The 18,046-nt window shown below is 36.2% G+C and overlaps 1 protein-coding gene across 1 annotated transcript in view; it reads right to left on the reverse strand.

Moving 5' to 3' along the window:
- LOC142407576 (protocadherin Fat 4-like) overlaps positions 1 to 15,196 on the reverse strand; it is a 29,483-nt gene extending 14,287 nt beyond the window's left edge. The window contains exons 1-19 of the mRNA XM_075497199.1: positions 15,092 to 15,196; positions 14,644 to 14,733; positions 13,820 to 13,930; positions 12,986 to 13,102; positions 11,815 to 11,905; positions 11,138 to 11,250; positions 10,637 to 10,810; positions 10,042 to 10,170; positions 9,637 to 9,792; positions 8,454 to 8,634; positions 7,336 to 7,469; positions 5,408 to 6,352; positions 4,903 to 5,028; positions 4,509 to 4,766; positions 4,093 to 4,191; positions 3,815 to 3,987; positions 2,666 to 2,814; positions 1,436 to 1,743; positions 591 to 860 (exon numbers count right to left, since the gene is read on the reverse strand). Coding sequence (XP_075353314.1) covers positions 591 to 860; positions 1,436 to 1,743; positions 2,666 to 2,814; positions 3,815 to 3,987; positions 4,093 to 4,191; positions 4,509 to 4,766; positions 4,903 to 5,028; positions 5,408 to 6,352; positions 7,336 to 7,469; positions 8,454 to 8,634; positions 9,637 to 9,792; positions 10,042 to 10,170; positions 10,637 to 10,810; positions 11,138 to 11,250; positions 11,815 to 11,905; positions 12,986 to 13,102; positions 13,820 to 13,930; positions 14,644 to 14,733; positions 15,092 to 15,196 — 3,729 coding nt within the window. The remainder of the gene's footprint in view (positions 1 to 590; positions 861 to 1,435; positions 1,744 to 2,665; positions 2,815 to 3,814; positions 3,988 to 4,092; positions 4,192 to 4,508; positions 4,767 to 4,902; positions 5,029 to 5,407; positions 6,353 to 7,335; positions 7,470 to 8,453; positions 8,635 to 9,636; positions 9,793 to 10,041; positions 10,171 to 10,636; positions 10,811 to 11,137; positions 11,251 to 11,814; positions 11,906 to 12,985; positions 13,103 to 13,819; positions 13,931 to 14,643; positions 14,734 to 15,091) is intronic.
- Between the last annotated feature and the right edge of the window lie 2,850 nt (positions 15,197 to 18,046).

Consider the following 18,046-nt stretch of genomic DNA (forward strand, 5'->3'; position numbering starts at 1 on the left):
GCAGGAAAGATCTCCTTAAAAATATATTTCTAGATGATGGCCAGCATTGGAACACTTCTTTGTATGCATAATAATTTATCTGATTAATAGCAGTAAAAATCAATGAAATCAGCTAGAATAAATAGATACCCCCATGAGTGTTAGATGAAACTTTATGCTTTTTTTTTTCTTTTTTAACTACCTGAAATTTAGATTTCAGGTATTTTAAAAAGGTCTAAGTCCATATATTTTGAAAAATGAAAAAAATAAGGCAAAGGGACAAACAATATGGATTGGCAAAGCAGTAAAAGCAATACAGCAGTATGGCAGCTGCATGGTCTAAAATGGACTCAGGAATGCTTTGCAGATTTCACAGTAAGCTATCATGTGACTATGACCTTTAAGATCTGATGTTCATGGGTCATTTATTCACTAATACTGATTTACACAGCAGAAAAAGCTCTGGGTGGCAAAACATAGCAAACAGTCGAAATTCACTAATGAATTCTATTGGAATTCACTAAGATTAAGTGTTTTTCTTGTGATTATTTGGTATTTTCTCTTTTTTATGTTGAGAATTTTGTGAACTTGCATCAAATTTGTCAACTTACTATTATGTTCAATTCATAACTGTCCATCGTCTCTCTGTCTAAGGGTTTTTTTGTCATCAGCTTGCCAGTAGAACTGTTAATATGGAACATTCCAGCAAAATCATCTTGCAGAGAGTAGCTTATAAGTGCGTTAACTCCTACATCCAGGTCAGTAGCGGAAAATACTCCCAAGTCTAGACTAGCTGCATTCTCAGGACCTGATAGTTTAGTTTGAATCAACGCTGAGAAAACTGGAGGATTGTCATTGATGTCATTTACTCTCACAGTTACCTGCGTTTAAAGGAAAAAAAGAGAGAGAGAGAGAGAGAGAGACATATTTGAGCTGTAGAAACAGTACCCAAAGGAGAATTTTGATTCATCTTAATCTATGGAAGCCTATGGGGGGGGGAGAACAAAACCACAAACCCAAAGGCATACATAACTTCAGCATTTTTCAGCATCTCAGCATTTTTATTTTTTCTACTCTCAACTGTTACAAATGAGATAATGTATACTTTAACTGGAAGAGATGAGCAGGATTAATAATCTGGGGCTTTTGGGCTCATCTACTTCATGCATTTGACAGAAGTATGCAAAGAATCAGTTTCAGTCTTAATTAGTTTCTCTGGTTATGGGTTTTTCACAGAGAAACTCTCAGGAAGCGATGCAGTTTGTGAAGTTGACAGTATTTCAAGATGGTAATATCTCCTCGGTAAAAAAAGGGAAATAAAATAAAAGGCTCTCAAAATCCTCATGCTTGTATAACAGATGACACCTATCTGGATATTGCTTGATTTTTAAAATATATTTTGAAAAGTGTTTTATATTCCTTTTTAAAAAAGATTTTAAAATGCAGTATACTGTACCAAAGCAACAGCTGTACTGGGTGGCACCACAGTATCAACAGCTTCTACAATGATGCTGTATCGGTCCTCTTCTTCTCGATCTAGCCTGGCAAGAGCCACAATGTCTCCTTGGTCACTAACAGAGAACTTGTCACTGTGAGATTTCAGAGAGTACACTACTTGTATAGCTATGCTTCCAGTTAGAGCCTTCACAGAGCCAACAGCAGTCCCAGCTGGTTCGTCTTCTTGAATGCTGAACTCATAGCTGGAGTTATCAAAAGTCAGTCCAAAGCTAGTGTCATTTACCAGCAAGTAGAGAGTAACAGAGGCTAATGAGAAAACAGAAATTAAAATAGTGAAGTTGCTACTAAAATAATCATGATCTGTGCTCTATTTCCCTAAATTTTCGAGAAACTAATAGAAAATGACAGAAACCACCATGTCGGAAAGAGGAATGAGAAGAAAAAAAATAAAATCAATAGTAATAAGGATTAATATGGAACACATAAAACATGATGCCTTTTATGCCTAACTAATGTTATAATCCCACTTCACTGATCACGGCAGTGTTGCTTCAATATGATAGGAGAGCAAAGATCACCAATTTGAAGTTAATGGGATATGCAGGCGTTTTCCACTCCTTAAAAACCTTACGCTAAATTGCTTTGTAACAAAAGCGAAGGGATATAAATAAAACCATATGAGTGCAAATTCTGTCATGGCCACTCATCCTATTTTAAGAAAATCAGTTGTTTCTCCTGTTCATGATAAATCAAAGCTAACCCCTAAAAATACATGAAAAAGTTACAGAAAATACCATGCGACTGAATATTTTTTGAAAGAGCAGAAACTTGTTTGAGGGTTATTTTACTTTGTTTAAATGTTTCTAATTCTAAGAAAATAAAGGAAAACTGAAAGAGAAACACACATTATCAATATTGTTTTAATACATCTTTTTAGAGTGGCTACTACTATGAAGTCCTGTGTTTTGTACCATAAGCACCACTGCAAGAACTACAAAATCGTATTTCTAACCAGAATTATTAAACCAAGCCTTCTGTTCATATGATCAGCTGTGAGGAAATCAAAGGGTAAAAAGTAAATATTAATCATTGCTGAAATGTAACATGGATTCTAGCCCTAATTCATTTTGACTTGACAGCGATGGGATTAATTTCAAATGTCAATGTTTGCAAAGGTTAAATTTACAGGGGCGGGGGTGGGGGGGAAAGGTGAAAAGACATCATTTACCTTTTGATGTAAGCTGAGGAATTCCATGATCAGCAGCAATAACTATCAGTGTAACAACTGCGTCAGCTGTGATATGGTCCAAGTTACTGCTGAGGGTGATTTCTCCAGTGCGGTTATTTATACGGAAATGATCAGAATGGTTCATGAGGCTGTATTGAAGAGAAAGCAGTATAACATTCATATTAATGACTTGGAAGTACCATCCACTTATTGTTACTTCTGTAACAAGCACTCAACAGACAGTATTTGCCTGTTTATAAAGAATGGCTAAGCAACAGATTTTAATTGCTGTGTCATTAGCCTAAATATATAGCGGCCTTTTTATTCCAAGTATGTCTTCCATGATGAAAAAAGACAGCATTCATGCCTTCAGTTCCCATTATATCCCAAGCCTTTGATCCTCCCACAAATGGAAGGCAGATACTGCACACTCAGCTGCATATTCAGCAATACAAGAAATTCAGGTGACATTTGTCTGAAGACTGCAGACCTGCTAATTCCTCCTGTTCTGCAAACTCTCACAGATAACTGGATTGCTCACAAGCAAAAGTTATGTTTTTAAGGTAGAATGCCATCTCAGAGTTAAAAATATTCTCTTTCAAGACACTAGTTTTAAAACACTCATAGTTTACTGGGTCATTCATCTGTCCTTCTCAATCTATACTTTTCATGTCAAGGTATCCTGGTATTTTCCATGATATAGGGCTCATCCAAAAAATCTTTCTCGATTAGATTTTTTATGCAGAGTGCATTAGGAAAGTTAGTATTTCTTGATCTCCTCCTGCCAGCAAACAGAAGATGTGCGAAAAGACAGTTATTCTTAGAGATTCATTTACTTCCTACTCAGAAACTCCAACATATTATACAAAAATTCAGAAATTCAAACAAATCTTGGCTTTCAGTTCTTGTTGCTAAGTTCATCATTTGATTGCATTCTCTTTCTTAGGGCGTGATCGTGATTTGAGAAGCTATAAAACACAGAGTAATGACTGTCTTTTTTCCTAAGTTTAAAAATCATTACTGTTTATAGCACTTGTAAAATATCTGTGAACATGTCTTATCTTCTTACGACCAATAAAAATGCTTTGTGAGAAATAAACCGTTCTGTTTCTTTAACAAAAGATACTTATTAACCTCACAGAAATTTACCTGTACGAAATAACAGAATTGTTCCCAACGTCAAGGTCAGTAGCAGACACAGATAGTACAGACACTCCTTCTTTTGCTGTTGCTACACGTACGCTGGCCGAGTATTGTGCTTTTGTAAACTGAGGAGGGTTATCATTCACATCTAATACTTGAATGCTGACATATGTGAAATTCTGGCATGTGACAGGAGAAAACCATGATTCAGAAAATGCACAGACACTTAAATTTATGAATCAAATGAAGTTGCAAATAAAGAATAATGTGTTCCTCTCTATTACCTGTCTTTGAGGTACTCCGTTATCAGATGCCACCACCAGCAGCTCATACTTCTCTTTAGTTTCTCGGTCTACATAGCCGTTAACCAAAATGGTTCCATCCTAGAGAAGGTAATACAGTTCACGCACGGATCATTTTGATAACTCTTGTACACTGAGTTCTCAAAAAAGATGAGGGATTGAAATCCTCTGTTCTCCTTTGGACAAATATAGTTCAGATACCAAGCAACGTCTGACCAGTCATCTTAGTTTTCAGACATTTATGTTTATTTCCAAACCACAGAGCACATGCTGGTTTTGATTTCATGTGTACTAGAGTAGGTACTGCCTACACTTTTTACCTGATCTATCTCAGTATGTCAAGTAACTTCATGAAAAACAGTATCTAAATATTGTTTTTAGCAAATCCGAACCCTTACCTGTTGGATGCTATATGGATTATCCCCATCCTCAGCTGATAAGTAGTAAGTAATTCGTGCATTCTCTCCCTCATCCGAATCATTAGCAGTCACATGTCCAACTGTAGCAGGAGCACCCAACATATAATCTGCTTCCAGAATCGCAAAACTGTATGACTGAATCTGAAACTCAGGGTTATTATCATTGACATCCAGAACAGTGATGTGGAACAAGGCACTTGAATTAAGCCCATTCGTTTCAGCATCAACTGCCCATACCTGCCAAAGAAAGAAACAAAAATGGATTTTTAGTCGACTGTATTGCCATTTTAACCATCTGATGAAGATACAAAAAAGGGTTTGAGGGAATGAAGTAGAAATGAGCCAAAGCTGCAGAGCCTGCCCCCAAATTTACTTGTAAAGTGAATCCAGATGTAGTCTCCCTGTCCAGTTCTGTGTCATTCCTTAATGAAAGTATTCCAGGGATATCCACAGTAAAGAGAGTACTGTTATGAATAAAGTGTCCCTGAGAAAAGCCAGCCTAAAAAGAAAACATAGTTCATTTAAGATTAAAATGGTGAATATTCAAGTAAAAAAATAACCTTATTAATATTAATACCTGACATTTCTATAGGACTTCTCATTACGGAAGTACAAGTGCTTTGCAAGGTTTAATAACCTTCTCTAATATAGCCAGTAAACTATTTTGTACAAGGTCTTAACTTCCTTGCTTCCTTGCTAAGGAAGTTTTCTTGCTGGCTCCATAGAAAGTAAGACGAAGTTTTTGTGACCCAAAATGTATTTATTGCCAATCATTTAAGAAATCTCCCTTTGCCCATCCACTACTATGCTTTTTTGCAGATTAATAGAGAAAAACATGTAATTTTGATTTATCAGGATGAGATTAATTTGGTACCTACCTCGTCCTTGTCAGTAACACTGAATGTGTAGATAGGACTACCCTTTTGTAGGTTTTCAAACACGAATATATCATAAGCTGCCTGATTAAATTCTGGTGGGTTATCGTTGACATCCAGTACATGCACAACAACAACTGTTTTAGCACTGAGACTTGGCTGCCCTCCATCTGATGCTTCCACTTCTACTTCAAATTGCTTTATGGTTTCATGATCCAGCTGCTGGCTCAGGCTGAGCTGGCCTGTGGTCAAATTGACAAGAAACGCCGGCGGGGAGGTTGGAGGTTGCTGGCTAACAATTCTGTACTTCACGAAAGCATTGGCCCCAGCGTCCAAATCAGTGGCAGATACTGTCAGCAGTGCGCTTCCAAGCACTTCGTCTTCAGGGACACTCACTTCATATCTACTTGATGAGAAGACTGGAGGGTTGTCGTTCACATCGTCAATGATGACTGTCAAATTGAGAGCTGTAGACAGCATGGGTTGGCCTTGGTCACTGGCAATCACTGTTATGTTATAGAAGCCTTGTGTTTCTCTGTCCAATTTCTTTTCCAGCAAAATTAATCCTGAAGTGTCAATATCCATTTTTCCTTCTCCACCTTTCAGAGTATAAATGACTAATCCATTAAAGCCCTCATCCACATCCGTAGCTGACACACTGGTAATACTAGTTCCAGTTGGCATATTCTCCAGAATGGTAATGGTAGTGCTGGTTATATCAAACACAGGACTGTTATCATTGACATCTGTAACTTTGATGAACACTGCAGCATAGTCAGTAGCATTTCCATCTGACAGGGAAATATTTAGTATATAATTATTCTGGGATTCATAGTCCAGTTTGGTTTTTGTCGAGATGATTCCATTGACATCAATGTCAAATGTAGCAGATTCCGTCAGTACTTGAAACGTAACTGGTATATGAGGATTTAAAGACTCATACCCTACCTGTGTAAGATACAATATATTATCCATAAGTCAATTCAAACCAATAAACCACTGTCTAAAAAAGAATAATGGTTTTAACTATGTCTGAACTTATTATACTAATTTTATTCATTAACAGAAGTAAGAATCAAGCCACAATATACATCAAAATACAGCTGGAGAGGACTGCCTTTTATTCAAACATCACTAATATAGAAATGTGAATACATATAATACATAATAAAAATAATAGACTGCACTTTAACCTTTGTACAAAAAAAAGTGAAAAATTAATTAACTCAGGAAGTAAAAAAATCAAACCACTAAAACGCATTATCTTCTCACTGTTTTCCTATCAGACCTCCCGTATATCTTCATAACTGCATCTAGGAAGGAGCTATCACAGGACATTCTGGTGGCCTGTTTGAGCATTTTTTGATCAAAATGAGGAGCAAGTTCTAGAGCCTTCTTTGAAAATGCCTTTATGACAGTTCTCTGATGGGTAGTCTCCATTTCCTAGCTGTATCATGTCACAGGGTTTTAGATTTATCACCAACAGATGAGTGAATATTGTCTGTCCTAGCCTTTGGGCCACTTATAGGCATTGGAGAATGTCCAAAGTCAACAAAGGGCTAAGCATGAAAAAGTTTACTCTCCCAAGCAGTTCTGGGGTTTATTTTGTTTGACTTTTTTGGTTTGGTTTTTGTTGTTGTTGTGTTTGGGTCTTTTTTAGTTTTTGTTTGTTTGTTTGTTTTTCTATTGTTAAATGGTAGCAGATGCTGTTTAAAGATTTGCAACGGAAGGAACAGGCTTCATGGGTGATAGGCTTCATCTGAAGGATGTGATCAGTATATAATGTATGTGAAGCTTGATATGCAGAAAAGAAAACACAACATCTAGTTGTCCATAACTCAGGGGGTTATAGACATTTAGAGCACATATATTACAGGATTTTCTTATACCTGTCATGTCCTATACAAGTGATAGAATAAAGTTGTTCTTACTCTTGCTACTTCAACAGGACTGACTAGCTCTTCTTCCACAGACACATTATATGTTTTCTGAATAAACTGTGGTCTGGAATCTCCAACTGCAAAGATTTGTACTGGCACTGATGAACTTCTTGGAATTGTCCCACCTGCAAAAGAAAACAATCTCCCAGCAGATGCAAAAAATACCTTCTGCCTAAAAAAAAGAATTATACTTTTTCCACTGGTACTGATTTTTTTTTTTTTTTATCGTTGCTGCTACTATTGTGATACTGCTGAGAGGTCCTGACCAAGACCAGAGTTTCATGTATTGGGTGTTACACTTACAATATATGAACCTGAATAAATACAACAATATTAGCACCGACAGACAGGCAAAGGATGGCCTGATGAATCTCTTTTGTAACCATATTCCCCTCAGTACCCATTTTATCCACACAGCCATAAATTTGAAGACACAGAGCTCATATTGACCAAATCAGGGGAAAATGGGAATGCTGAAAAACACTTTGTATGTTCATGCTATCAGGAGTGGGATACCATTCCTAGGTTACATTTATCTCTGTCCTTATTCAGATCATGAGTGTTTGCTGAGTTCTCTATTCTTTTAAAACAAAGAAAGCCTCAATAAATATAGCTAAGGAAATGACGTTTGTGCTGGTCGTCCTAAAAATGGCTTTGGCATCTCCATTTTAGTTTTTCAATACCCACATGGGTGTGCAACCAAAGACCAAGTTACTCATCACATTTTACTTTCATTTTACTCCCTGTTGACTGATGATTGAATTATAAATTCCTAGCTTGTGCCTGAATCTCTGTATTCTATGCTGTGCAACACCAGTCAATATTAAGTTAAAGGAACGTGTGAGATGCATGTCATTTTGCATGTTCTCCCCACAGTCATAGAGAAAACTTAGATTTGATATAACAGCATCAGCAGAGACGCAGCAATTACTTTCAGTGAATAAGACAGCTTTCTTCTTATCTTCAACAAACAAGAGCAGCTAAAAATATATGGTATTTTTAAAATAAAGTCTGGGAATCTGTTTTGACAGCATTCCTTCAAGTGAAAAACAAAACAAAACTCATCACCGGGAATAGCTGTGTTGACCTGTACTAAAATCTTGTCTTACCATCAATAGCTGTTATCCACAAGACAAAGTTCTTAAGCTGGTTGACTCCTAATGGGATTACAGTTTTTAAACTGATTTGTCCTGTGGATGTATCCAATTCAAAGTACCCATCTTCATTGCCACCAGCTAAGATAAAGCTTATCTCTCCATTTATACCATCATCCGGATCATCAGCAGCAACCTGGAGGGAAAAAAAAAAAAAATTTACTCTAGTTTCTTGTGCTGTTATCAAGTAACACAGAATTGCTTATTCCTGTGTAGTTTGCAGAGAAAATCACTGAGGTAGCAGATAATTAGGAATTAGTTGAGGGTTTTTTTTTCCTCTCATTTATAGCAAATAATAGGTCTGGATAAATTTATATATATAAAAATCAGCTAAATATTGCCACAGTAAAATTTGGTTATACCTTTGACTGACTGACTGTCTACTTCCTATATGATTCCTGGGTTAAACCTCAATAAGAATGTTTGCTCCTTGATGCACACACAATACCATTCCAGCAGCAAGAGTGAAATCCTGCCCCTGTGGAACTCACGTGAAGGATACCAAGTTTGTATCTCAGAAAGCTTGTTTCATAGTCATTCCAAAGTCACTGGAGGTAGATGGTTCAAGAGATTATATCGGGAGCCATTAAATCAGTACACCTGGGTATGAGTTTTGATAGTGACTCCCTATATATCTCAGCTCCTGAAGTGATTTTTATCTTAGTTTCCTGTTTTATTTGGTTAACTGGTTTACTATCTTACAAGAAGCGTATCATATCTAAAAATTAGCAACAATGCTTCAGCATTCAGCAGCCTTTCAAAAACGTTTATGATTATTTAAATTTCTGGACTCTAACAACATTCGGTTTTCATTAAACACCTTACAACAACTATATCCAAGAATCTTATTTTCTGTCTTATGTTTGTGGAATTCAGGATTGCGCACAGCATCTAAGATCAAGAATAAAAATCCTTTATCATTTGTTCCCTGACCTGGGATACAATTAGAGCATCCAGGACACTGTGACTGTGGAATATCAACAGGTGTAAGCTTTTAAATGAGAGGTGGATTGTTTCTGAACTCAGAGGAGTTCAAAAAAGATCCCCTATTCAATAGGACCACTACACAAGTTCAAGCAAGGACTTATGCATACACTCAACTCATTAAAATGTCATTTTTACTTAGTACTTCTAGTACCTGAAGAATGGACATTCCTGCAGTCATGTTGATGAAAATATCTTGTTTATATGGTGTGCCTCTAAAGGTTGGGCTGTTGTCATTTTCATCTAGCAACAGTATGTTGATTGTAGAGTGTACTTCATCGTAAGGTGACAAATGATCTCTAGCAGTGACCTTTAAAAAGCATGCAGTAAAATTATTGTTTTGTTCAAATGCATGTTCTTTAACTAGTAAGAAGGATGAATGACAATTACAAGCTGAGTAAACTGCATCACTGGTAGTATTTCCCTCCAGATAGTCTGGATTTGATTCTTCAAATAAGCTGCTGATCCGTATCAGAGAGTCAGCTTCTGGCCAGGACAGATCAGATATCACCTGTTTGCCTCGGGTTGCTTTGGAAAGGAGTAGGCTTATTTTTAATACCTTTAGGTGAATAGATGGTAGTCTCTCCCTATCCAACAGCGTGGAGTTCCTCACAGTTAGGATCCCAGCTTGACTTAGCTGGAAGGGACTGTCAGCTGGAGTGAGAATGAATGTTCCCTGGAAGCCTCCCTGCAAACAGTAATGATATTTGCTATTAAACAGGACAATCACTGAGCTAGTCCCTTAGGATGTTTTCTTCTTGTTTTCCAGGTGGAGAGCATTTACTTTTCTGGTTTAATTGAGGTTACAGTTCCAAAAACAAGGGAGAGGAGCAAACAACATGGAAGAAATATATCACACAGGCTGTGGGCAACTTGCAGCTTTGCGTCTATTTTGCGCTTCTGCACTTTCATATTTGGGACCTTATGCAAACCAGAGGAGTTTCAGAGGCAGCCAAAATTTATTCTTTGGCTGCAGTACTCTACCCCTTAAAGAACTGAAACTAAGTTTGTTTTGCTTAAGCATATTTAGCTAGTTAGGAAAAAAAAAAAAAATCTATAGCACTAGTCACTATACCTGTATAACGCAAATGCATTTTATATTATATTTCAGAAGTGTGGTATTTGTAGCAACCATAACGACATTGTCATTTTACCTCATCTTTGTCAACAGCTGTTACTTGAAGAACTTCCATCCCATTTGGGAAATTTTCCAGAATTGAGACATTGTAACTTGATTGTGACAATACCGGATGATTGTCATTCACATCTTCAATAGTAACCAGCACTACTGCATCAGCTGCTTTGAAAATATTGTCTTGCTGAGTTGCCTAGAAAACAGAGTTTGTAGCTGTAAATTCCATATCCTGATAAGTGAGCCGTTCCAGCTTAACACAAGGATGTGACACGACTGCTTTATATATATATAAAGCATATATTCATATATTCAATGAACATATATTCATATATTCAATGACATACATTCAATGAACGACGCTTTCCTTTATTTCACGTTTTAAATGGCAGGATGGAGCCTTGATACTAACTGCCCTTTAACATTACTATGAGAAATACTGTTAACAGCAACATGGATTCACTTATTATTTTATGAAATTGAGACTCAGTATTAACACACTGAACTCCAAAACAATCCCTACCTGAATGCCCACAACAAGGTACGGACATTCTTCTCTGTCAACTGCAGTCTTTACTTCCAACACTCCAGTGTCTGCATTGATTGAAAAGGTGTTGCTATAGGCCGGGGGGTTTACTGAAAAGCAACAAATTGCAATGGGTTAATGAGAATGAACCAGAATAGTAAGTCTGATCTGTGCTTTTTATGACTTATCTTCTCAGCGATAGCAAAACTGAACAGACATTCCAGATAAAAGGCTTTTTTCAACCACTCTGTCCTCAAAACAATTCTTAGGAAATTCACTCACACTTCAAGGGTCTCAGAATAAGCATCTCATGAGCTTTAGCAATTCTGTCAGGAGGAGGAAAAGCTCTCAATGGAATTGATCTCTCTAGATGGTCCTGAATGGAAATCCTTTGATCAAACGGAAGCCTCTAAACTGACTTACACTTTGAATCGGGAATTGTTTATTGGAGGGAGGTTGAGAACATCTAAACCTTTTTGCAATAGTTGGATCCTGCTATAATGACCAAAATTAAGCCGATTTAGCTCACGGAACAGCACTGCAGGGAAGATGTATGCAGTTAAGACATCTGACTGTACGCTGCACTTCCTTATCATTCTCTTCAGTAATACAGACGTCATAAATTATATAAAATACAGACATGTGCACGTCTAGAAGAAAATAAAGGCTCTTACCTAGTTTGATGCTGTAAACTACTTTTTCATTTATACCTGTGTCTCCATCTTTAGCCAGTATCTTCTCTGGGAGAATAGCCAGAGGACCCAACTAGAAAACATATATTAACTTGATTAACTTGAAAAAAATACACATAAACTTAAAATTGTTTGTTAAGTCACAATTTTGATTAAAGAAACAAGAAACATGTATTTAATCACTGGGATCCAGAAAAAATTCACCCTCTGCCATACATGCTTTACAGGGGAAAATGATGACCAAAATACTTGATGGATACACTGTGTTTGAGAAACACCAGACTATGAAGCAGTAGTCACTGATGGATTTCATATTAAGAACTTTGAATATTTCAGTTCCATTCCTCTCCTGGAAAACAATACTCAAGTCTACACTGCAGCCCTAATAAAAACAGTAATTTATTTAAAAGGTAAAAACATTTTAGAAGATCTAAAATGATTCCTTTCAGACAATTAAAGATGAACTTCTAACAAAAGAGACACCAAAGGTATAACGCCAAAAGCATATGTGGTTTAAAATATGTTAACACGAAGATAATGATAAAGAAATAGGGATAATAAAGATGATAATTAACTGTTTTAATTTTAGTGGATTACTCCGGTAATACTACACTGTGATGGGTTTTTTTTTTTGGTCAATACATACAGAAGCCTGAGTTAAATACATTCCACCCAGAAATTTCCACCCTATATAGGAAAAAAAATATTACAGTATAATATAAACCACAGTTTACCATTCATATTCTTATTTTGCTTACCTGACTGTAATGAAGTACGAAGGAATTACACTATTTAAAACTGAAACCAGACAGCTAACTCCAGGACTCATGGGCAGTCAACTGTCCTTCCAAGTTGGCAGTAAAAGCCCTGTTACAACACCTGCTTAGGTCTTTTTTTTTTTTTTTTCTTTTTTTTTCCTCCAAACACAAAATAATCTGTTTCTGTAGCAGAAAGTTTTACGCTTCATATAATACATGGCCTGTTTACCTGGTACTTGGAGGTCTACAGTTGATAACCTTACAATTCACCAGTTAGCACAAAACAAAGCAGCCCTCCATCTTAAGCTGCTCAGTGATAAAGAATCCTTGAAAGAAAAGCACTGTGGGCAGGAATGACCTATTTACATTTGCAGCATTCAGTGAAAAGCTTTTACCTGGTTTTCACTGATTTTTCCGTCGTACACTGATTGACTGAAATAGGGGTTCAATGTATCATAATCTTGTACTTTAATCAGTAACGATGCAGTATTACTGTTGTTTCCAAATTTTTCCTGCATCCCAAGAGAAGGAAGAAAATAAGAAACACTGTAATGAAAGAGCCATTTCTCAGTGGAAAATACAGCAGAATATTATTATATGTGCTTTGTGGTGTCTAAGCATTTTTAACCTGAGAACTCGCACCCTGTCAGATTTTTCCATTTCTAGAAGTCCAGTTCTAGGAATAATACTATCAAAAGGTAATTGTTCTTAGTTATTAATTTTATATCAGGCAGGTGTTACACAGTAGCATGTAGAATGTAGTAACAGCACATTTGCTGCAGCTGTACTATTTGCTAGATAACACAATAAATGTGGCAAAATTACTTCTTTTTAGTTCTAAAAGGAATTGAAGGCAAATATACATTCAAATCTCAGAAAAGACACACAAAAAGACTGCAGGTGGTAAGATGCAGCAAAAATAGGATAGATCCGCCAGAATGAATAGGTGAATATCTGTTAGAATAGTGGAGAATAAATATGTACAATATACATACTTAAAGAAATACACACAGAAAGAAACTTGGGCTGGTATTTCAGGGGAGACTTAAACAATGGCTCAAATATTAACAATGTGCTACTTCATCTGCAGTACAAACCAAGATGCAGACACAGCTTTTGGCTTGGGAACTCCCTAAGTTGTAAATTTGTAGAAGCTGGAATGTTGTAACAAAGGAAGTATAATTGTAGAACTATTGGGGTTCTCATTCTTCTTTTAATTTATATCATACCTTTGCTTGGACTGTTAAATTGAAAAGGTTGATCTTGTTGTAATCCAATGTTTTATTCACCATGATGTTTCCATCGCCTTCCCTTATATAAAAGTAATCAGAGTTTGGACCCTATTAAATGAATAAATTGCATATTTTACATGATTAACAGTGAAATGCATTTTCTTTTCTCTTACCACCTTTATGATTGGACTATTCTTCATAAAGGACCAGGAATCTCTCAACCACCACCACTGGAAAGGAAAATGCTGATCCTCTTCAACACATTCTATTGCCTCTCACATCAATGCCATTAGACTTTCTATCTGATTTACCTCATCCTATGGTCAATAACTAAAGCAGATCAGATGAATAGCATCAGCTTCCCTTCACCAGCTATAAAAGGAGCAGAGACAGCAAGCTCAGATGTGAAGATCACCACTGCAGATATCTAAAGTTAGTTGAAATAATCTTACTTCAGGTGACTTACATATGCACCGCAGCAGGACTGGAGATCAATAGCAAATCAAATACAAACTTTAAAAAGAGGGGAAACTGTTTCACTCCTGCTTCTAAAAAGGGCCAGTGAGTTCCTTAGCTGTAGCTGATGAGTGCCACAAAACGTTTCACAAAAGTTAAGAAACAAGATTCAGGGCTCACTGCATGCTAGGCTGATTCTGTGGTCTCAGTTCTAATTTTAAATGTTTTTTCTGATGCTAGCATTTTGCAGATTTGTAATAGTAACCACACAGTGCAAGACAGCATATTCAGGTCAGGTCACAGGCTGTATTTCGTATGAAACGTAGACTGGTGTTCACAGTCTCTGATAAACCAAGGACACTTACCCAAAGACTGTAAGTAATGAGGCTCAACAAAGGTGAAAAATCTCTATCCACAGCTTCCATTTTTATAACCGTGAAATTTATTGCAGATACCTAGAGGAAATAAAGATCATCAAATGCTCAGTCACAAGCCCTTTTGGTATCCCTCCTAACTTCTAGCAGGAAATCTGTGCCACCTCCTTAGCATATGCAGATTACTTCCAATTTTCATTTTAGGTCAGAGAGCTGAATGTTTCTTCTTCACCGCATGCCTCCAGCTCTACATGCAGCCCAGCCATTTCCACACCAAAGTGGTGAAAAAACACTTTTCTACAAAGTGTAGAAAAGTCCCATAAGAGTGCATGTAATGATCTATTATGAGTGTGGTCACATTAGAACCTCGTATGTTTTGGCCCCAGAAAGCAATTTAAAAATATCACAAGAAAAAACATTAACATTTGCCATAACCCACCTCTGATACTGAAGCATTATAGTGAGATTCTTGAAATTGTGGAGAATTGTCATTTATGTCTTCTAAGGCTAAGACCCGTGCATTCTCTATCTCATTAGTCTTCATAATGGAAGCAAAAGACACGTTAGAAATGACAGCAATGAGGTAGCAGCATACTGCTAACATTTAATTTAATCATATAAAATGAGATCTTCAAAGAGACACCCCTTCAGTTCTAAAAACCATAATGAGAGAATTAGACTACCATTTCTAATAATGGAGTAGAAAGTTTGTGAAAATATTTTAAAGTTACCTTTTTAAAATTTACCTTAGGTTTTCTGTGAACAAAAACACTCATTCCAATTGGCACATTTAAATACATATATCTTCTACAAGGTACTCTTAACCCCCTGCATCATATCTTTAAATGAAATAGTATTTCAGAAAATAATAATTTGCATTAAACTTCGACAAAAAATACAGTTGATAAAACATGTCTTTTACTTACCGTTCCAAGCCTTTGGCAAACAACAGCATAAAAGAGATGGTCACTCTAAAAATTAACGAATGAGCAAATAAATAATATTATCGATGAACTCCTAATATGATTATCAAAGAATCTTTATGTCAAAATTATACAAAACAACTTCTGGTACTTGAATCCTCAAGTGTGCCATGCTGAGTTGACAGGGAATTGTTCATCTGATTCAGTTACAGGAGCATACTTCAGCTATTTTTGTCATTTCAATATGTTGTAACAAAACACATTGCTTATAATATATAGCAAAGTCATTACAGATTATTAACTGTAAAGTTGTAATTAATTGTAAAGGCTGCCATTCATCTACTGCTGGTACCTACCCACCCAGATCCCACCACCTGTACCCGACTGTTCTCCTCGATAGAAAATTGACAGACATACACTTTTCCCAATGGAGAATATGTGTAAGAAGCATAAAAAGTGTTTTAAGCCATTTGGAAAATATCCAAATGAGAAATGTGAATGTAAAAGTTGTAAATACATTTTCATCAATTAGAAGTCTTGATTGTAACAGTGGTTTTTAAAATATGTATGGTTCAATTCTGTCAAGTACAGTGCTACTCTTAAATAGTACTTGTATAAAAAATAGCCTCCACTTACTCTGTAGAACTACACCATTTTCATATTCAGAGGCAACTTCAGCCAGGAAAAATATTAATATTGCTTTATAGACTCCTGGTAGTCCTACAGAGCAAGAATGGCCTAGGAAGAAGGACCTATCCTTTTGTGCATCAACCAACAGAGGCCAATGGATCTATTCATGTGTGAAGTTAAGCACTTGTATAAATATTCATATGATTAAGGATTGCCTTCTACCAAATTATATCTGATCAGTCTCACTTTGATGAAACAATTCATGCTACTGAGAGATGAGTTTTAAGAAAAGTGACACCTATCATAACTGCGTATTTACAACTTTCATTACAAGTGACAATACACGATTAGGAAAGAACCTGTCTGACTGTCAGATCTCAGATAAGTTTACAGTTACAGAAAACTGAAGACATTTAACAGATATTACTGAGAGGTAGATACTGAAGCCTATGCTGCTCTTTCTGATGAGTCACTTTTTTGGAATACCAACCTGTATCATGAGGCAACAAACAAAATTTATGTCATAGTGCTACTTTTTTTTCACCTGTCAATAAAACTTTATATCTAGGTTTTACATGCAGTGAAAAGAATACCTCAAGAGAATCAACATCCAGTGGCTGATGAGTCCTCACTGTTGCGTTACTAGATCCAGAATTATATACTAGCTCCACATATGGTAAGTGTTCAGGGAACAGATACTCTTTTAATCTCAAATTCACATTGGGTGGGATATTTGTAATCCATTCTATATCACCTGTAAGAGAAAGCATAATAAATTTGATTGCTTTATGGAAAAGAAATCTGTAGGTTCATTTCACATGTATTGACAACTAGATTACTGGTTACCTTTTGGTTACATTTTATATTATTTTGGCATTTTGAGCTAAACAATGAGTATGTAAGGGGACTTTGAGTTAAAGTCCCCTTAAGTACTGTGCACAAGTGTATTGATATGTTTTTAAAACCACACAAAGCCACTTTTCCCAATATAGTCACACTCTGTAAACTCTATGTCCAGAATTAAAAAGGTTGGCATAATTTACACCTAAATTTCCACCATCTTCTGGAAATAGCTTTATAGTGCAAGACGTTTTTCGCATTTAGTGTGAAAATGTAATCAAAGTGTAATCAAAGTCAGGGAAGGTAAACAAAATCAGCGAGAGGCTGATTTTGGGCTGCATGGGAGGAGATTCAGTATTTTCCAAACACGAGGGCATTTCATATCTCTTACTTGAATCTATTAAGCAGGTAGAATCCAGTATGAATCTGGATTCAGGCTTGTAGTGGTTTAAATTTTGATTTTGGCACAGAATGGTAAGCGTATGGCCCCTCCTTTAATCTGTTCCTATATGGGCAGAATACTGAAACACAAAACAACCTTTGAATCAATTTGAAGGTGATTTTCTACAACCATGCATTTAGGAACTATTGTCTTGAAAATATTAAAACTTGTTATTTGTAATTATCATGATTCATATTAGACTCACTATCATTTCAGTAGCGCGTGTATTACTTGCTTGGTTAAACACCAAATCTGTGTTTGAAAGCGTGTTTGAAAGGTATCCTTTTAAACCATGCAGTGTGGTGCTATTGGCAATTTTATTAAATAGATTAAAGTTACCTTACTCATATTATCAAGATACTTGTGCTTATGAAATAATACTTATGTTCTCACAGAATACATTATCTGGATTGCAAACCCATAATCCCCTCTCCCTTCCAAAATCTTTCCTGAACATCCCAAATGTTTTCCATGATCTTCAGGAAACTTGCTAGCTGTGTTTCTTTCTTACTCCATTGTTTTTGAACTCCATCATTACTAATTTAGGCTAGTAAACCCT

The sequence above is a fragment of the Mycteria americana genome, chromosome 3 (genome assembly GCF_035582795.1).
Source record: "Mycteria americana isolate JAX WOST 10 ecotype Jacksonville Zoo and Gardens chromosome 3, USCA_MyAme_1.0, whole genome shotgun sequence".
NCBI classification, from domain to species: Eukaryota; Metazoa; Chordata; class Aves; order Ciconiiformes; family Ciconiidae; genus Mycteria; species Mycteria americana.